General features: G+C 34.5%; 1 protein-coding gene and 1 long non-coding RNA gene across 2 annotated transcripts in view; both read right to left on the bottom strand.

Moving 5' to 3' along the window:
* The window catches only part of LOC109077976 (igLON family member 5-like), a 165,326-nt gene extending 156,644 nt beyond the window's left edge, over window positions 1-8,682 (bottom strand). Inside the window, exon 1 of the mRNA XM_042773238.1 lies at window positions 8,214-8,682. Within this exon, the coding sequence (XP_042629172.1) occupies window positions 8,214-8,271 (58 nt within the window). The 5' untranslated portion in view covers window positions 8,272-8,682. The remainder of the gene's footprint in view (window positions 1-8,213) is intronic.
* A 3,530-nt stretch (window positions 8,683-12,212) lies between these two features.
* On the bottom strand, window positions 12,213-13,159 carry LOC122148079. The gene is made up of 3 exons (XR_006162077.1): window positions 13,104-13,159; window positions 12,619-12,695; window positions 12,213-12,432 (listed from the first exon to the last, which is right to left on the bottom strand). It is a non-coding gene; the product is annotated as an uncharacterized LOC122148079 (long non-coding RNA).
* Between the last annotated feature and the right edge of the window lie 9,170 nt (window positions 13,160-22,329).

Here is a 22,329-nt window from a genome sequence, read left to right as displayed (position 1 = left end):
TCACTAGAAAATGCACACAAACATCTTTTTTTACATTTTGTGTATAGTGAAATTTAATCGAGCTTCATGTGGAAATTAAATACTCACAGCAAAATGCTTTTCCAGTGCATGTAGTATTTAGCTGGATTGTGGCTGATTCTTAAATATGACGTGTGGTTTTGCACCGAATTAACATGCTGAAATGATGCAAAATTTTTTTAGAGAAAATTGGCATATCAATGTAAAAAAAAAAATGTACACATATATACTGCTTTTCATTTTCTTTTTTCAAGTAACCGCAACGTTGCATGAGTAAAGTCAATTTTGCAAACAAAATGCATTCTATAAGATTTTTGTACATAAATTACTGCCTGATTTTCAAAGTGATTGCAACATTAAATGAGTAAAGTACTTTTTTTTTGTGAAAAAGGTGCAGTCTATAAGTTATCAATCTTTGCTTATAGATTTTAGACAACATCACGAAAATGTACATGAATAATGCTTTAAAATAAAATGTAGTTTACTGCCTGCAATATTACAGGTAATATTGTCATGGTTGAATTGTTGCTTTTAAGAATTGCTTAAAGAAGAAGATGACAAAAACAAGAAGAGAAATGTTAAAACAACAAAAATAGATGTAAGTAAGAAGATTTCAGATTTAAACGCAGTCAAAGTGTGTGTGTGTGTGTGTGTGTGTGTGTGTGTCTGTGTCTGTGTGTGTGTGTGTGTGTGTGTGTGTGAAAATTTCACTTTTGTGAATAAAACTCAATCTGTAAGCTTCACTTGCATAAAAAGGAGGAGTGTTTGTGCTGAAAAGCATAATGACTTCAGTTAAATACTCAACAAAATGCTACTGCAGCACATTTAGAATCTGGTTGAGCTTGACTGTGGGCCGTTTGTGTTTAAAATGTAGGTTTTGCACTGAAATAACATGCTAAATGGTTTAGTATCTGTGGGGAAAATGTTAACAAATCCTCTATTACTTGATTGTCTTAGCGACATATTTTAAAAAGTCCAGATCACCAAAAAAAAAAAGCGCCATCTGCCAGCGCGCTTTCCAACAGGTGTAATAAGCAACCTCAGGCTCGAAGCCCAATGTGATGGAATCAGCCCACCCCGGCAATGCGATTACGTCAACAGCTCCTTCCCACTACATGCACAGGCCAGGTCTGATGGACTTCAAGCCGGCAACAACAAAGACAAACAGATCCAGAAAAGACACAGAGCCACAGAATCTGAGCAGGGCCAAGCCTGGAGAGCTGCACATGGAAAAAGATAAGAGCCAGTTTTGAAAGACAGGGCATCTGTTTCGGCTGGCAGAGGATGGATTACATTGCGCTTTCTCTGCCAGCCAACCATCTTGGTCCTGCAAAGGGGGAGACAAACGAACACAAACCATCGCATTGATCCACTTGCCCCACCGTGTCCTGCATTAAAGTGCAGAACTGGTTATGATCTACTGAACAAGCGGTTCACCTGCTCTCTACTGCCTGCCAACACATGATCTCTGCTTTTCTGCTGAAGTTTGTTTTCAACAGGTGATTTAGGAAAGTTGCATGCTTTGGTGATGCTTGGGAGCTGAAATAACTTATTCCAAGGCCATATCTGTAACTTATTACTGCAAATTTGGATTAGTAATGAAAACGTAGGGAAATGCTTTTTTTAAATTATTTATTTATTTGTTCCAAAAAAAGGTTTCTTTTTTAAGAGAAACCATGTAATTATGGGTTGTCTAAAAATATAAGGTTGGAGTAAAAAAAAAAAAAAAAAAAATTTATGCATTTGCCAGACGCTTTAATTTGGAGTTTATTCAAAAACAAGCACACTTTAAAGACAAGATGCATGCTTTAATGATGCTTGGGAACAGAAAATATCTGTAAATTAAGATTGTAAATGTGGATTAGGAGTGAAAACAGTGAAATGTTGTGTGATGTCCAAAAAAAGTGTATATTTTTAAAGAGAAGCCAATTCTTTATAGGTGATCTAAAAATATTATATAAGGTTGGTGAAAAATAAATAAATAGATAATGTTTATGCATTTGCCAGATGATTTTATCTTAAACTATTTGGAGTTTTTCAAAGACAAGATGCATGCTTTGTGATGCTTGGTAGCTTAAATTAATTTTAACTTTTATTCCAAGAAAATATCTGTAAATTAAGGTTGTAAATGTGGATAAGTAATAAAAGTAACAGAGAAATTTATGTGATATTAAATTTATGTATATATATATATATATATATAAGCCAATTCATTAATCAAAAAATATTTTATATGCTCGGCAGTAATTTTTTTACATTTACGCATTTGGCAGATGCTTTTATATCAAGCAATTTAAAGTTTGTTCAAAGACAGGCATACTTCAAAGACAAATTGCATGCTTTAATGATGCTTTGGTGCGTAAAGAACTATTATTCCAAGAAAATGCCTGTACCTTAAGGTTGCAAATGTTGATTAGTAATAAAAGTAGCAGTGAAATTATATATGTAAAAAAAAACAACACTTTTATTATTAAGAAAATAACTGTAACTTAAGGTTAAAAATGTGGATTAACAATAAAAGTAAAAGCCTTCAATGTCGTGACACACGTTAGAGCAAATGCACTCAGGCTGTTGTCAAACTAGTAAAATTTTTGGATCCAAAATGAGTTCAATTCGTGATTGCATCATTAATATCAATACTATCAGCAGCTGTTAACCATTCTAAGCAGTTAACGTTTCAAGAGAAGATGCCAGATTCATGCGTTATTAAGATTTGTCCCTGGTTTTCCACCCTAAATTTAACATGCACACAATTACATTTCTACAGTAGCTGCATCCCAAGAAATGCACCGAGTAATGATTCATACCGCAACAAGCAAATTCTACGTCATCCACACTTGCTTAAGTTATTCCACATGAACCATACAAACCAAACCAACCAAGCTCTGACGTCAAACAGACCCGAGTCTGCAGCAAAAGTTCTCGTGTGAAAGAGCCCTTAGATACCCTGCAGGGACTTATTGTGTTGCAGTGTGATTAGTATTCACCGTGAAAACAAAATGTCGATGCAAAATATGCCCTGCAAGACAAACAGAACAAATGCAGATTCCCTCTTTCTCTCTCTCCCCATTTAAAGCAATTAGTCTTAAAAAGAGAATTAAAGAGATACTGATTCATGTCTCATTTTGGTACTCTGATCTTTGATATTTTGTTAACTTCCTGACTCGTCTAGGTCAGTCAAGGCTGCATCATTTTAATTTGATTACATAAAGCCCATTAAGCAGCCCTTGTCCTTTCAGGGCATCTGTCTTGGGTCAAGGGGAAATGGTGATGCATGTTGCACTAAAGTGTAGGACACATGACCTGCTCAAGGGTACAAAACCAGGGCAGAGAACCAGAAATCTTCCAGCTACTGGTGTGCAGCCTGCCCACAATCCCACTGCGGCACTGTTGAATAACTCCTGGTAATGTTGAGGAAAGAAGGAGCTAATGGAACTAAACACGTTTTGAGAACAGGAACCCCTTTGCCTTTGATGTAGAGACTAATGAGTCTTTTGCATTCTTGGGTCATTTGCATAAAAGTACAGTGGTTGGCAATGAGGTACAGGGATGGTATCAGACATAGTACTTTTTTAAACTTACAAACTCCACAGAAGAACAAATTTTGGTTCCTCAATTTTGTCCCTTTCTTTTGAAGAGATCTTAAAAGCACAATTTAAGGAACCTTTTGTACGATGGAAAGACTCCATGGATGTTAAAGGTGTCATAGGATGCTACACGCACTTTTACAAGTTGTTAGAACTGAAATGTGTGTTGGCAGTGTGTGTGCACAACTACCCTATAATGATAAAAATCCACCCAGAGTTTTTTTTATTTTTTATCTCGTTAAATGTTTTCCCCTTTCTCAAATCAAGCCGATCTCAGATGCCTGTCTTTGTGACATCACACCTACAGGCCCTTCCCATGATAGTTTGATTGACAGTAGTGTTTCAGACAAGACTGGACTGGCGTCTTACCTTAGACCCGTCCTGAGTGACTGTCATTAGTCCGCCATTGTTTCACCGCCGGATCGGATTGAGGTGTTCCGTTGTTGGATGTAATAATGAACATAGCAGTCGTCCTTTACTTTCAACATCTGAAGACGCAGTGGATTACATTTGTTTCTGAAGGGAATGCTCCACCGATCTACCTAAATGCGTCTATCTCCGCACGAATCATTCATGATCCAGCCTCATCTACAGAAGAATGTTTTGTAATGAATCTTTGCAAATCGCCTTTCCTAATAATTTGCTAATTACAATTAGCAAGCTTCATGATGAATGCAGCTAAAGTAAACAGTCTCTAAGAAAGCATCTCAGAAGAGAGGGGCGGGGTCATCAGAGCTCATTAACATTTAAAGGAAAATGCTACAAAAACGGCTTGCTCTGAAAAGAGTTGTTTTTGACAGAGTAATAAATGTGTTTTTTACACTACCATTGAGAAATTTTAACCAAACTATGTTACAGACTTTTCATTAAGACTCTAGAGTATCATATCAACTTGTGATAAATGGGCATCCAATGACCTCTTTAAAGGTTCTTTATGAAAGCATCAATGGCAATAAAGAACCTTTATTTTTAAGAAAGTACACTCAAGATTCTTTTTCTGTGTTTATGAAGAACTTTTAACATCAACGGAATCTTTTCATTCTACAAAAGTTTCTTTATAGTGAAAAAAGGTTCTTTAGATTATTAGAATATTCTTCACACTAAGAAAAATGGTTACTTTCAGAACGGTTCATTGAAAGGGAAGCAAAAATGTTTTTTTATATGGTATCAAGAAATCCCTTTAGGAACTTCATTTAAGAGTGTACCAGAATATTTACTTCATAAAATAACAAAAACATAGTATTACCATGGTACCATTTCCAAAAAATTATGCCATAGTATTTTTTGGTCAGTGAGGTATTGGTCTTTTAGTCATTTTGCTTTCCAAAAACCAAAATTATTAACAGGTAGAGGGAAATATTTGCAATTTACTGAAGAAAACTGATGTAGGAATTACTTTCAAATAGTTTCCAGTCAAAAAACAGCGAGTAACACACGTAACAGATATGAATTAAACATGCATTTTAGATGTACACTGAAATAGCATTTTCTTGTAAAATATACTCCGATAATCTTTATTTACAACTTCAAGAAAAAAAAAAAAATAATAATTTACATTGTTGGCTAGCTTTTTCTTGTTGTTGTTGTTGTTGTTTACTATATATAAACTTCAGATCTCTTTTTGCAGAGTCTAATTCTGTCACAAAGACAGGTGTGATGTGTCAGGACAACTATTTCAGTGATATCTATCATATATAATAATAGGAAAATCTTGTGTGTGTTGTTTAAAAACAAATTGTTTCAGTATTTTTAAAGAGAAGCCAATTCATTAAGGTTATCTAAAAATATTTTATAAGGTATAAAAATATATATTTATGCATTTGGTAGATGCTTTTTTCGGCACACACTTGGGATTTTATTCAAAAGAAAAGTACCAGCTGACAAAGTTACTCAAGAAAAAAAAAATTTTGGTTAATCAGATTCTGCACTTAAAACTTGGATGGATGGATGGATGGATGGATGGATGGATGGATGGATGGATAGATGGATGGATGGATAGATGGATGGAAAAAGAAAAAAATAATCAATTTTGGAAAGGCCAGCAACTGTGAGCGAGTGTAAATTATGTGGTCAGTACATATCAAATTATCAGACGCCTGAATCAATTTCCCTTGTGCAGAACTGCTGAATTGTTGAGAAAAAAAAAACATAATGAGTTTCAGACAGATTTTCCCCTGAGCAAACATCATCAGCACTGTTGAGTCTGAGGGAGAACAAACTCTCAGGGTGTCTAGTTTACCCCTCCCACCATCCAAAACACATGCTGACATGAAAATTAAAACATGCTCTTTGCTCACACAATGTTGCATGTCCTTCAACATATCCATTTTGTGAGCTTTGCAATGATAAAGGAACAGTTCAGTTCAACAGATCATTATTTACTCACCTGCATTGTTATTTTTTTCCAAGGAACACAGAAGGAGAAATCTACATGCACAAAAATAGCTGTATGAAGATAAAGAAATAAATAACAGAATTTTCATGTTTGCACGGGCTGTTCCTTTAATTTCATGTTGATCTGTGCATCAGCAGCATTGTCGTCAAATAAAAAAAAAATCCATTCTGATTAACAGATGATTTATGCAAACTCTTCAAGAGATGTTTTACACATCAGAAATGTGGTGGCTTCATGGGAAAAAAAAAAAAAAGACAAAAAAAACTTGCCCCACAGGACAAGAATGATTACATTTGTGTTCATCACAGTAAAGGGCTCAAAAAGTGGAATCAAACATAATTTCAAAGCAAGTATTAATCCATTCACAGTACACCGAGAGCTATTATTCCCTCCCTGATGCCCCATATGTTCTCTGACAGATCAATAATACAACAATAGTACTCCAAACCCATACGAATCACACAGCGGTGTCTAGTTTTCTTCATCTTTCTGATATTAACCACTTCACCAAGTATGACTGTCTCAGAACAAGCACAAAAATGAGAGCTATGAGTCCATGTCAAACGGAAATCACACAGCACTTTGTCAACAGCTAGTGTCTAAACTGCAGCGACACAACATTTGTTTTTGATATGAGATTATCATCGGGTTCACATATCACCTTTTACTGAAAATATATTAAGCAATTTGCATCATCCATTTCAGAGGGAATCAAAGTAACTGCATGTAGACAATATACACAAACAATCGGGTTGAAATGAATATCGGGCCATCTGCTGGATCTCTAAAGAACAGCCACAGACAACAACAATACAACAATACATCACTCTCAACATTAAAATTATGAATTACGATAAATCTTAAAATAATATATGCTAATATAATAACTATAATTGTGGCAATATTAATATAACCACAACAGCATTAATAAAATATATAAATATCACTATAAATATTTAATTATTATTGTTGTTTGCATATTGGACATCAGAAAAATAACCATTATTCGTTTATGAATATCGGTTATACCGATAAATGCCACCTGGTGGGACTCTAATGAATGTCCAATTAAACAGCAATAATACAATATTCATGATGAGTCTCTAGTCTCATGGTTATTTCCTTATTATTAAATGCATATTGGATATCAGACATTTAAAAATAAAAATACAATTATCGGTTTGTGAATTTCGGGTCTGCCGATAAAAGCCATCTGCTGGATCTCTAAAAAATGTCACCAACAACACCATTACACCACTGTCTGTTGAACATTATGAAATTATACAACTATAAATATGCACATAAAGAACCATTAATATTTATATAATATATGCTAATATAAAGACCATGACTATGACAATATAACAAACAACAGCAAGAACCACAACAGCAATAATAAAATATTCAAGAAGTCACCAGTCTAATGGTTATGTAGTTGTGATTATATGCATACCGGATGTTTAAAAAATAAAAATAACCATTATCGGTTTATGCATATAGAGGCTACAGGAAAAATGCCACCTGCTGGATCTCTAAAGTATAGCACCCAATAATGGCATTACACCCCTATGCAAAGCAACTGTTCCCATATTATATTATAATTAAATAAATCAAAATAGAATCAATATAAAAACTAATTGTATTAATACAATATAATTAACAATTAAATATCCACATGCATAATAAATTATATAAAAATAATTGAGTAATATGAATATATTAATACAATTAGTAAAAAGGTTAAAAAGGTATAGTGTATATATATATACTATATATATATATATATATATATATATATATATATATGTGTGTGTGTGTGTGTGTGTGTGTGTGTGTGTGTGTGTGTGTGTGTTAAACAGCTGTTTTGCATATTGGTTATTATCGGACACCTAAAAAAATATATAACAAAATATTATTGTCAATATCTGTAAAGGCACCCAGTGACTTGTTACACACAGAGAGGAAAGCCCTCTTTTTTTCCCCGAAGTGTTGATATGCAGAACTCGTGTGTTGTGGAGCGCACTTGTCTCTATGATTTGATCACACACGCACACACACACACACACACACACACACACACACACACGATTCATTGGCAGGTAGACCCCCGGAGCCGCATTAGTATTCCACTCCAGGTCCCAGCAAAGAATGAAGCAAGGAACGAGTGAGGAACATGTTCTCTACAGAAGAATGCTTTAAGAATTGCAACTTACCTTTCCACAGCAACGCCAAGAGCAAAGCGAGCGCGTGTCGCAACATTGCGCAGCTCATGTTTTGAGTTGATTGTTTGTTATTTCTCTGTGTCAGTTCTTGCAACAAACAGTCCGTTTTTATCTTCTGTGAACGGGAAGACGCATAAACCGCAGTTGTCCGTCCGTGTGTCCTATTTCGTGAAACGTCCGCAGTCTACAAATCTTCCAAGTGTGTCAGGAGTGCCACAAGACGGGTCGATTTTCCCAAGTGACCCTTTGCAAGGAGACCAAACACAATCTGTTGGCGTTTGGAGTGCCAGAGAATATATAAAGTAATCCTTGCGCGAAAAAAAAAAAATGATTATGTAAACCTCCTCAGATTTTTCGCTTCAATACAAGGGCATCCACAGAAAAAGAGACGCTTAGTGGGATGCTCTGTTCAGTGAATCAGAATCACTGTGCTTCGCTTCAGAGCGGAGCACGAAAGAAGCGTCTGATTGACAGCTCAAGGAGAATCTTCTCCACCAATCAGCGAGCGTCAAGGAAGTGGGCCGGGCACCAAGGAGGAGATTCGACCAATCGTGAGCACAGATGGGCGGAGACTGTAAGAGCGCTATAATAATATAAGGTGATTTATAGCACGCTCAGTGCACTGCAGTACTGGAGGAAAGGTGTTTGCGTGGACATGCACATTAGTGCTTTATGTTCTCTACTGGGGGAGTTGATTTGCGTGGGGAAACTTAGCAGAGAAGTGTTTAGAAATAACGCACTTGATTTATTGGGTCGCTCCTAAAGTGCGGTACATTTTTGTGTCCCCATCTGACTTAATAGCCTAAATAAAATATTAAACTCACAATGTTTGAAGATGAAAACCAGTTTAGTTGCAAATCCATTTCACTACTTTGGTTTGAATGGACGTTATTATTTTTGCCATGTCCCAAACTTCTAAAATAATAATTAAAAAAAAAGGGTAATTTATTCCTAGTATTAAAACATGCATGTTTAAAATGTAATATTGCTAGTATTTAAATGCTTAAAATAAAATGTTTTGATTGGAAATAAAATTATTGGTTTAGGTCTCCGTAATCATACCCTTCGATGCTGTTAGTCATGGCATCATCCTTTAGAAAGTGACGTCATTTTGGAGGGAAAACACCACCAGTAACACTAGTGAGGAGATTTGAATAATTCTTTGATGTTGTGTTGTATCAATTTGTTTGTTGGTCCAGTCAGTCTGTCTCTGAGCAATCACTACTTATTTATGCATATTCATGTTTAAAATTTTGTATGTATATATATATATATATATATATATATATATATATATATATATATATATATATATATATATATATATATATATATAAATTACAGAGTATAGGCTAAGCATAATGACCCGCCTGATTGCAAGTGCTGAACTTGATATTATGTTTTATATCATTTTATGGAAACAATGGTGACTTTGGTTGTGGTTTTGCGCCGTTGATGGTAATTTGATGGGGATTTTTACACCATTCTCTCACAAGGTCAATGGCTCTGGAGAACTGTGCTCTAACAGGGTGTTGACTGTCATCTGTGGATTGATGGCTGCCCTGACTGAAGTGAAGGGACGTCGCGACAGCATTTGAATATCAATATATGAACTCTGTATGATAGTGAGCTGGAATTGCGCCTTTAAAGGGATAGTTCACTCAGAACTGTTTTCAACAAGTCATTATTTACTGTCATTTCAAGACGATCTAAAGGGAGTATTGCGGGCGACATGGCCATGCACATATAAGTACTCTATTCAAAAGATAAGTAACTCTATTCAAAAGATATGTCTGTGCGGGCTCTAATTTGACCTCTAATGCAAATGTATGATTGTAAAGTGCTTTGAAACGTTTCACAGTTTGATTTCGCTGACAGATGCCAAATTGCAAATCATTTTAAGCATAATAGAGCTCAGAGATTTTATAAGCCTTGCCATGACTTTGAATAATTTTGTCCTTATATGTTGTCTAACTATTTTAAATGTAACTACTTGTTTCAGAATGTTCAGAGAACATTCAGAAGTAACATTCCCGTAACATTTGCCAAATGATAAAATGGAATATTTCCTTAATGTTAACGTATCACCAAGAAATATATATTAAAAAAAAAAAAAATGTAAAAACTGCATGTTTTGAACATTCTGAAATACCGTTTTCATAACTTAATGGGAATGTTAGCCAAACATTTCTAGAACATATTTTGTGAGAGTGAATGTTGTACTGAGTTTCACGTTGTGTTCATGCAGCAAATTGAGTTCTCATTTATTTCTAATTGATTTGAATCATCTTATCTTCTGTTTTGCTGTGTATTTGAATGAGTTCACACTTTCTGTTTGTTTTTGACGCTCAGAGAAAGATTTCAACAGAGCAGATGTGGTATAATTTTCATTTCAAGATTGCCACCTGAACGCTGATGTCCCTCATCCATTCAGAGTTCTTTGTGACAGCCCAAGACCTTTTCAAATGCAATCACATTTTTCGATAAGTCTCAAGATTTTACGGTGGCCCTACTCTTATAGTCTCTGCAACCTGCTTTGGTTTATCATTGTCATTTTTCTGTTCAAATTCGTTCACGCCCACACGACTCCTCCAAGAGCAGCATCATCACAACAGTACCACACACTCGTGATATTGCTCTGGCTCAGAGTGCTCATATATCTTGAGAAGGATGTCTGTTAGCAATGGCAAGTGCTCGGCTGGCACATTCAGTTCTGGGGTGTTAACTGGATACTGGCCAGTATATTATTATTTTTTTTATTTTATTTTTTTTACTGTGATACTAAAGACTTAATAAAGCCATCCAAAAACTGGAGAATTATTATTATTATTATTATTATTATTATTATTATTATTATTATTTTGGTTTTGTTTTTGCAAATTAGATGTTGCTTGCATAAAAAGTCACCCCCTTTACTGAATAATGAAGTTTGTTACCTCAACAAAACTATTTGTCTGCAATGCTTTAACTAAGCATTATAGTTTTCTGGCCTATTTTGAAGACAATGACTGAGCCAAAAAACAATGCAGTTTCCCAGTAATTTCATACAGTGACAAAAATGTAGTGCATAAACAATTTTCACAAAACAATTACAATTACAAATGGCAAGTTACACTTGAAATTACACTGCAATACAACTTTGAAAATATTTCCCCCCTCATCATAGAATTAAAGTGAATCAAAGCCCACACAGGCCATGCATTCTTCTTCTTCTTCTTCTTCTTCTTCTTTTTTGTACTTAAAATCACTGCTTATTTTTCTCAAAATAACCCAAGATAAATCTAAAATAACTCTAATGCAAAAATTGCTCTAATGCATGGCCTATAGACCATACTAACAATAAATAACTAATATCCTGGCACAATTTTCCCAAATATTTGCATTACACTTAAACAATGCCATGAGATTTACAATGGCTAAATTAAAAAAAGAAAAGAAAAAGAAAAACAGAAACAATTGGCAAGTATCACATTGTGTTAAACATGAAAGACTGAAATTGTATTTTCTTCTAAAACATACTCCAATAATCTTTGTTTTATTTAAAACATCAAATAATCATTTTTTACAGTGTACAGCGTATATGTTTTATTGCATGTCTCTCATATCACTTCATGTCTATTTCTTCTAACAATGAAATCATTTCAAACTCAAATCAATATTTCATGTCCATAAGTTTATGCATTTGGTAAGTAGCTGTATAAAATGTGGGATAATTGACAGGCGGCCAGTCATTCTCATAAAATAAACCTTCAGGGTCCTGATCATGCTGTCAGGCTCAATTTTGCAATAATGACTGACTGACATCAAACAAAACAAATTCTTCAAAATGTTTTAAATTTAAACCATCGCTTCTGGACAAAAAATGAGTCTATATATAATCCATAATAACGCTTCTTCCAGTGAAAAAGTCCATCTCCTGTTGTGCTCTCACATCAAAATCCACCCACATATTTGTTAAGAACTGTTTTGGACTCTTTTGGCTTGTAAACGGTGCTTGATCTGTGTATATTTCTCTCCGGATTCAGATCAGACTGGTTTTTCACTGGAGAAAGCAATTATATGGATATTAGACTCGATTAATTAATGGGCTGGAGTGATGTGGATTACTGTGATGTTTTTATCAGCTGTTTGCACTCTCAGTCTGACGGCACCCATTCACTGCAGAGCATCCATTGCTGAGCAACTGATGCAATGCTACATTTCTCCAAACCTGCTGAAGAAACATACTCATCTACATCTTGGATGGCCTGAGGGTGAGGACATTTCCAACACATTTTCATTTTTGGGTGAACTGTTCCTTTAACACTGCATGTTTCTGCTCATGTCTCTGAAAGGTCTGAGCAATAGTAATAGGTTTTGCTTAGCAAGAGTAGAAATTGGAGGGAACATTGGTCACCGTGTCTGGTTAGATGGCATAGCTGTAGTGGTCGTGGAGTTGCCATGAGTGACCAGATGCTTGAGCGAGAGCCCTGGCTTTGAGAAAGAGGTCAACTTCATCAGCACTGGACCGTATTCGGCTCTAGCCACATTCAGCAGTTCAGTATTTTAACACTTTAATGATAATTGACCAGCAGTGCTTTTCTCAAATCTTGTCAAAGCACTATTAAATATTTTAAATGATTACTTGTTCGCACTGAAAGTGTTATACTGCAGGTATGCTGCCGGTTTTTTCCTTGACAAAGGGCAGTACATGTTGAAAACAGTGTTTTTGCTTAAAGCCAAGAGTGAATTAGATGTTAGATATCGAGGTCAGTGACAAATAATAATGTCTCAGATGATTTATCTATTTATTTCAAGCTTTCTTGGGTTTATTACATTTGAAAACCTGAACTAGCCTTGTCATATCATAGAAATATTTAATAATACATTGAAGAAACTGACCTTACTTGAGGGTCTAAACCAGGGATCTCCAACCCTGCTCCTGGAGAGCTACCATCCTGCAGACTTCAGTTCCAACCCTGCTCCAACTTACCTGTCTGTAATTATCAAGTAGCCCTGAGCACCTTGATTAGCTGGTTCAGGTGTGTTTGACTGGGGTTGGAGCTGAAATCTGCAGGACAGCAGCTCTCCAGAAGCAGGGTTGGAGACCCCTGGTCTAAACAGAGATTGTCTTATTATTGGGAGATGAGGGGGTCTGTACTCACCATTGGAAAAATGTACGGCACCTCAGTCAATCATACAGTGGCATTGACGTCAGTGGCCGGCTTTCACAGATCTACGACGGCAAGTTATAGTTTACGCTCCACAGTAAAAAAAAGAGCGGGAATTGCTGGTCACTTACTGGGCATACATAACACCGATACAAGTCACTAAAATGTCATTTATTTGTTCAAATCTGGAAGCCATAGAAATAATACCTTTTTTTATTTATTAAAATATTTATTTTTTACCTTTATTCATTAAAAGTGTTATATCATAATCATACGCCGCAGTCACTACATTTCAAGTCTATTTATTGAAACTGGGAAGCAATAGAAAGAACATATTTTATTTTTTATTAATATATTTATTTTTTAGGAATTTCAATAATTCATGTGTTTTATTCATTAAAATGCATTATTTCGACATAAGGCATATGGTCACATAATAGTCATTACAATTCAAGTCTGATTTCAGATAACACCTGAAAACGAAAGAAAGAAAACATCACTATTTTTAGACAATCCACAATATTACATATCTTTTATTAAATAGTAATGCAACACAAATATGTTGGTAATAATGCTATATTAATGTAAATGTGTGACTTTCCCTACTCTACTTTTTCTTTAAAAACACTTTTTTTTTTTTTTATCAAGATTATATTATATTATATTATATTATTTGTATAAACAAATAATAATAATAATTGATTAAAGCCATTTTTCTAAGAATTTAGGCTTTTAATAATAAACAATATTATAATTAATGGAATCGTATTTCATTATATTGTTTTATATATTATAGTATAAAAATAATTCAATAATAAATAATTATTAAGCTACTTTTTTTCTAAGAATTCCAGCTTTCAATAATAAACAAAATTAACAATGTAGAATTTTATTATATTGTTTCTCTATTATATATTATATTATTATAAATTGTTATTAAGCAACTTTTGTAAAGAATTTAATTTCTTAATTAAAATGATAATTTTTTTCCTATAATAATATCCGGACAGTGACACCACCTAGAAATTTTCGACTTTAAGCCCCGCACAAAAATGTCTAAATGAATTTTAATTAAGATACAGAAGAGGTGTATTCAAGTTATGGTCTGTATGAATTGCATTTGTGTTTTTGAATAACTTAACAGGTGCAGACACAAAAATGTGCATCACGTTACTGACCCATCTACCTCTTCTATGCCTGCTGGAATTCAATTACTGATGCAATTTTCAGATAATTATCATTTTAATAATATTTTGCCAGTAGGAATGTGATAGGACCACTGAGTCTGACAGCACTGTAGGATCACCGGGCAACAAACCGCGACACATCCTGCGCTCCAGACAGGGTCGTGCACAGGAATTTTGAGGGGCAGTTGCTCTGACCTAAAAAAAGGGCACTCAGGGGCTGTCTGGGTTATTTGTCAGGGGCAAGATTCAAAAAGGTCAGAAAAAGTATTGTGTAATAATAACTCAACAAAAACACATACAATTTTAGAAAATATTCATTCAAAAATAAAATCAGTACATAAAATGTACATATGGGCACACATATGTAAACAGTCTCAACACTCCGCAGTAAGTGCAAAATGTGTAAGTGACGTGTGCCAGTAAAAAACCTAAAGAGCCAAACAGACTAAAGAAGACATACATGAACCGCATGTGTTCAACCCATTTTTGAGCCACAACAAGACATTTCTGTCAGATTGTCAGGGAGTTTAATCTGAGAAAAGAACATGACAAATAACAAATAAAAAGAAAACTTTAAATACAGCATTATTTTTTTAGTGTGTGTGTGTGCCGTGGGTGTGTGCATAAGTGAGTGTGCATGGGTGAGAAAGAGAGAGAGGGCTTTACTTTAGTCAAGCAATAAATTTCTATACAGAATTCACACCCTATACAAATTCCACAGCTGTACAATTTTCACACCCTATACTAAATTTACCCTATACAATAGCCTACTCATCTGGAATGAAGGAGCAAACATTCAGTGTAAAAGTAAAAAAATGACATAACATTATTTAATATTTATACTACGGGGCCGTTGAATGTTTGAATCTGATTGGCTGACGAACGTTCTGAGGCGTGACATTATTTTCTGGGAAAAGCGTGGCGAACGTAGTTCCAGGCAGCTCTCTTGACCGCATTACAGTTCCATATCACTTCGCATAGTAAAAACTGTAATAACGGAAATTACAGGACTAACAAAAAAACAACAACATGACAGACGATTTTCCAAAAGTACACATGACATTTCTCACTAGCGAGGTAATAACAGCGCTGTTTAGAGACGCTGCTGCAGTCTAATTCACACAAGCTCTCTCTCTCTCTCTCTCTCTCTGTGTGTGTGTGTGTGTGTGTGTCTCTGTCTCTCTCGCTCTCTTTCTAATAACTTCATTAATAACTGCATTATAATACTATCAACGGCTCAAGCCTCCATTACCAGCTTTTAAAATGACATTGTGAAACCAGCAAAAGAAGCGTCGGATGAGATGCGGAAGAAAAAGTCCTACCCACAATAGCGATTAAGTACAAAAACCGAACGAATCCCTTTAAATATATCATCTGATCGATGTCTTGAGGTGTGGTAACCGTGGTATAAGCGGAATAATTTACTCCGCTTCGAGTCGTGACCGAATCACCACCTCAGGTGTGCATTATTTTTCTAATAATTCAACGGCCCGTCGTCAATTATTCCTTACTTGAATCACAGCTTAAAATAGTGTTTTGACATCGACAACCCAAGTGCATTTTACCTCAAACTTGCGTCTAGTTAACTTTCTAAAGTAGCAATCGCTTCTCGGGTCGACATAACACACTGACAAAATTATATTCAGGATTAAAAAAATATTTTTTATACCACTTTTTAATGTGTGATTGTGTAATGGTTTTCACGAGATACCAACCTTTCGCGAACTTGCTTCCAACACTCGTTCTCATGGAGACGCGGTGGTGCACGGAGGGGAGGGCTGTGCGCGCGCCTCGCGAGTAACGTGATGGGAGAGAGACGCGTGAGTGAGAGACGCAGGGAAATGAAATGCAGCTGAACGTTTTGCTCTATGAAAGACATTGACAAAGACGAAAACTAAGGACATTTAATCTATAATTTTATTTTATTTTAGTTAGTTTTGCCAAACACACATTACAGTTTTTGGTTAGTTATCGTTTTTTTTTGTAATGCCTCGTTTTTATTTTTATTTCAGTTAACATTTTTTTTCCCCAACTAGTTTTCGTTTTTTTTTCGTTCGTTTTCGTTAACGATTATAACCTTACTATTACTTTTTACAACGTTGAGTCGTCTCACCCGACAACCGCGACAATCTCCTTCTAGGGCCGCTCATTGCAGGCTCAGCTCAGGTGCCGGTCGCGTGCAGCGCTGCAGCCACGTAAAGAGAGTTTGCCCTTCCCCTACCGACTTTCACTTTCGGACGGGTGCCCGAATATGGAAGTGAGTGTGGCTTTGCGATTTTTTTTTATTTATTTTTTTTTTTTTTATCTAGGCCTGCGTGAAATTCTGCATCCATTGTACGATTTTTTTTATTTATTTTTTTTTTCCACCTCGGAAGGGCAACGTGAGTCGAGAAGGGCATATGGGCAGTTGCCCGGGCAACCTGAGCAACCCCCCTGTGCACGTCCCTGGCTCCAGAGACATTCCTCAGCACAGGCATCCTCGGGAATGTTGGAAAGGTTGTGCTCTGGGCCAAGTTTGCTCAGAAGTATGCGAGTCTGCCAATAAGAGTTTGTGGCAGTGCCACAGAGAGGGAAGGACTTTCCAGGCTATTTAGTATGGAAATGTATGGAGATGGCACAACTGCTTTCTCCTCTCACTGCATTCACACAGGCCTTAAGCTTTCCTCATTAACTGGCATGACACAAGCAGCACACATTCACTTGTAACCACCGTCCCTTAGAGAGGCCCAGAGAGAGAAACAGAGACATGGACATGGAAAGAAAGCCCATTCATGGAATGATTTAATAAATACATTTTAAAAAATCAGTCTCAGAGAAAAGGAAACTGGAGACACTGTAAGCCACTGTTTTTTTGTCCATTTGTCCAAATGTAATCACACCTTAGTGTTTTTGTCCAGCACTTTTTATGCAATAAAATATCCACTATGTGAATGGAAATCCAGCACTTAAAAAAAAAAAAAAAAAAAAAAAAAAAAAATTCCATTGTATAGGATTTACTTCAAGACAATAATAATAAAGTATTATTAACAGAGGTGTAAAATACTTGAGTAATTTTACTTGATTACTGTACTTAAGTATTATTTTGTTGGGATTTGTACTTTACTTTGGTTAATGTACTTAAGTATTATTTTGTTGTTTTTTTTGATTTAATTTATTAAGGGTAAAAGGTACTTTTTACAATTACAATTTTATTTCATCTTGAAAAGTACATTATATTTTTATTTTATCTTATGCACATTAAATATGGTAAACAGAAGCTTAAACGTGTGTGCCTGACGTGAGAACTAATGATCATTGTTTTCATGTCTGTAAATTTAAATGTCTGGCTTCAAAAGTTCACCATCAAATCTGAGGAAGCATATTGAGGTAGCAAAGTTGAGCCCCCCCCCCCATAAAAAAGCCGTTAGCCATTAGCTATGTAATATATAAGCTGAACGCACAAAAATTGAGTGCAAATAAAATCAGTGATGAGAATTTAAATACAATTAATATTTTTGTGGGATTTTTTTATTATTAAATGTTACAAATCTCCAAAAAAGTGTTTAATTAAACATTATATGCTAAATTAATTGTAATTTATGTTTAGTGATGTTCTTACCAGGTGGTGGATAAGTTGTATTTAAAATATGTCATTATATGAATCATTAAGTAGGAATTAGGACTGTCAGTGAATATTTTTTTCCTCTTAATAATTACATGATTTTCTCATTAATTAATCTAATTAGTCACAAATAATTATTTATCAATATTTGCTGAGAAAAGAACTCTAAATGCCCCAAATAAACAATTAAAAGATGAATTATCCTTTTAGACAGTGACGTTGAATAGACAACACAAATAAAGTGGCCTTTAAAAACGATAACGTTGTATGTTTTAATTCTATGACTCTCCTCATTAATTCAACACATTCTTGTATTCTGTCTGGAATATATTTCTAGCCTCTCCATCACATCATGCTCTTCAAAGGGATAGTTCACCCAAAAATGAAAATTCTCTCACCATTTACTGAACCTCTGTCATCCCAGATGTTTATGACTTTCTTTCTTCACATGAACACAAGCAAAGATTTTTAGTCCATATAATGCAAGGGGACTGGACCACTTCAGAAACCACACAAAGTGAACATGGCGGTCAAGATTAAAAATATCGTTTCACTTAAGAAGACAGTGATTCATTAACAGGGGTTGCATGAGTTGCTGTCATATTTACTTTGTGTATAGTTTTTGAAGTGTCATTTTAGGATGTCCCATACACTTGCATTATATAAAGAGAATTTTTTTTTTTTTTTTTTTTTTTTTCTAAAACACAGTTTGTGTTCATCTGATAAATGAAAGTCATATAGGATGGCATGAGAGTGGAAAGGATGGAGTTTCCTTTTAATCCCTTTCCCTGTATTTTTTTTTTTTTTTTTTTTTTGGTGTCCAGCTGTGAGTCATTTTAATTGTTGTTGTTGAACTAAATATACATGTTTGACCATGTTTTTTTCATTCTCTCCCTTTAACCATTCTTCTGTTTGTCTGTCAGAAAAGAAAATACTTCTACTTTTTTAATACTTGAGTACAACTTAAAGTTGTACTTTTTTACTTTTACTCAAGTATGTTTTATACTTGTACTTTTAATTGAGTAAAATTTTCACTGAGTACTTGTACTTTCACTTGAGTAAAATTATTAAAACGTTTTTGTTGTTGTTGTTTTTCTAATAATTTATGGTTTTTAATGAGCCTGAAATAAACATGGTGTAGGATTTCCTTTGAAATAATGAAAATAATTTATTATTAAAGCTAATTTTTTTTTTCTAAGAATTTCAGGCTTTTGAGACAAAATTGGATTGAGACAATATAGGATTTTCTTTGAAACAATAATAATAAATATTTTTCTAAGAATTTCAACTTTTTAATCAGACTGGGGAAAAATGGTGTAGGATTTACTTTAAAAAATAAAAATAGTTTATTATTAAAGCTACATTTTTCAAAAGAATTTCAGTTTTTAATAGGACTGAAAAAAAACTAATGTAGAATTTATCTTGAAACAATAAAAAATAATTTATTATTAAAGGCTACTATTTTCTTAAAATTTCAGCTTTTTAATGAGACTAAAAAAAACCTGGCGTTTGAAACAATTTTCACTCAGAAAATGCTAGTAAATTTCACAAATAATTACAAAGAAATGGCAAGGGCATTAAACATCTTTAATGTTTGTTGTTGGTGTTTTTTTTTTTTTTTTTTTTTTTTTTGTGCACTCAAAATATGCATCACAAGCATTTCACCGTTTTGTAATTTTCATTGAACCTTAGTGGCCAACAGTGCAAAATCCCTAATTGAAGGTCTGTAAATGTTGTGGCAGGGGTCCTTTATATGAATGAATAGGTCATCAGCAACAACTCTCCATTCTGTGTCAAGAAAGAACGCCAGAGAGACAGAGATAGAGAGAGAGAGAGAGAGAGAGAGAGAGATTGCCCAATGAGGGATGGCAGATAACCCTAAGAATGAAGGGCCCGACGGGGGCTGGAGACAGAAAAGGCAGGAAAAAAGTGGACGTTAAAGGAAACCTTGAGTTCCCCTTTGCATCACCCATTACAGTCTTATAATAGTCAATAGAAAAACACGAAACTGAGCATCCAAACAGAGCCTACAAGTCGGTAGCTTATGGGAAATGATAGAAATTCTGTCCACAGAGCTGTTTTGAAATCTGGAGCCTTCATTTTTCTTTAAATGAAGTGTGTGAAGTAAACAACCCACAGCCGTAGAGGAACAGAGGGGGTGTTTACTACACAGAGAAATAATTTATTCACCGTTAATCTGCTTCATCTTCAAGGTATGCACCATTTGTAGTGTTAGCACTGAATACGCCGTACTTTGTGATCATGATTGCCTTTGTTGAATTTTTTAATGCAATGTTTCATGCCTGTAAATCACCTTGAAATTGAAACACTGAAAAAACGATGAAAAAGCCCACAGGCTGCTGGTTTGAAGTCAACATGACATTAAAACTGACCCTATTCACTTTCTTAATAAACATTCCTGATGTTGTTGAGCATGAGTCATTGGTTAAAAAAAAAAACAAAAAAAGTGAAAAAAAAAAAAAACATTCATCTTGGATAGATTTTTTTTTTATTTTGTATATAAAATGATCATATTTTGTATATTATAATATAGCAATTTCTGTATAATTGCAATTGTAAGGTATTTAATTGTAAAAAAAAGTTTTTGAACAATATGTACTTTAATCAGGGTTATTATAGTTAACTAAAATGATAAGAAAAACTAGTTAGGTGACATTTCTCATGTAATTTTGTTTAACTTGATGTACTAAAATAAAAATGAATTAAAGCTATATAGTTTACTACTAACAATGACAAAAAGACACAACAAAATTACAAAAACTTTAAATAAAATACAATGAAAATGTAAAATATTAAAATTAAAATTTATTCAAAATATTAATCATGTATATATAATTAATAATGTAATAATGTATGTCTGTATATACGTTATATTCTCAGAAAATGATTTACTTATATTATTTTGTTAAATCTAATGTTGTGTAATAATATCTAATAATTATGATAATTTTTCCACTACAGTTTAGAGGTACACTGAGCTCTCTATCTGTGCATCTGTGGTTGGAATATAAAGCTCACCTTTAGCAAACTAACTGATAACCAGTTAAAAGGTAGCATTTTTAACATTATTTTTGGCAGGGAAATGAATTGTGGGAAAAGAGTGTGAGGGAACATTTGATGGCCTCAAGCTCCAAATAGCAATAATAAACTACATTTATTCTTTTTTGCTTTTTTTTTTATTCCACTGCTGTTTATCAATGCTTCATTTAAATTTCTTTACCTGCAAAGGAGAGTACTAGCGTAAATTATTGATATTAAATATGTGATGAAACAGCGTTGGAGATTCACCTTTTAAGACAGAAAGTTCAAAACGTACAGCCCAGAGTAAGAAGTCTTCAAGACAGATCTAAGCCTGAGCTGTAATAGATGTTGAAATATAATCACATCTTCAACTCTCTCTCTCTCTCTCTCTCACTTTCTTTCTGCCCTGTTTTGTTGTCTTTACCATTCTTTCTATCTACTATCACTTCAAACGCATAGAATAAGTGGACACCAGAGATGCGTCTTTGGCTCTCTGTCTTGTGTGCATCGTCAGGTAAGTTGCATTTGTCATTCTGGTGATGCACCACAGAGGGTGCTTTGTTTCAACATATGGCAGCTTACTTGCATAATTTGAGAAAATACTGGTAGCTGTTCAAAATGAGATGAGCCTGATGAAATGTGCTGACATGCCTCACTGTTACCTACTACAGTGCAACATCAGGCCCCTCCCAGTGCTGTGCTTAAACATGTGCACTGGTTAATCAATGAAGCCATATTGATTCTCACTCGGCCATCAGAAAGCCGCGTGGCAGCCATTCAGGTGAGTCTGAACACTGGAATGTCCACATGTAGCCTAGCTAACAGCATGTTCATAGAACGTTCTGGTCAGTACATTCTTAAGAACAAAGTAATAATAATCCAGTGGTGGACAGTAACGGAGTAGCTTTACTTCGTTACTGTACTTAAGTACATTTTTCAAGTATCTGTAGTTTACTGGAGTAGTTTTATTTTGAGTAACTTTTACTTTTACTTCATCTACATTCCAAAGCAATAAGATCATACTTTTTACTTCACTTCATTTCATAGAAAAACATGCTATTATTACTACTACCTTATAATATATCACATGCTCTGAGACATAGAAGTGGTGTCTAATTCATGAACAA

This window comes from Cyprinus carpio, chromosome A16 (genome assembly GCF_018340385.1).
Source record: "Cyprinus carpio isolate SPL01 chromosome A16, ASM1834038v1, whole genome shotgun sequence".
NCBI lineage: Eukaryota > Metazoa > Chordata > Actinopteri > Cypriniformes > Cyprinidae > Cyprinus > Cyprinus carpio.
The sequence above is the reverse complement of the archived record's forward strand: the minus strand, read 5'-3'. Positions and strand labels throughout refer to the sequence as shown.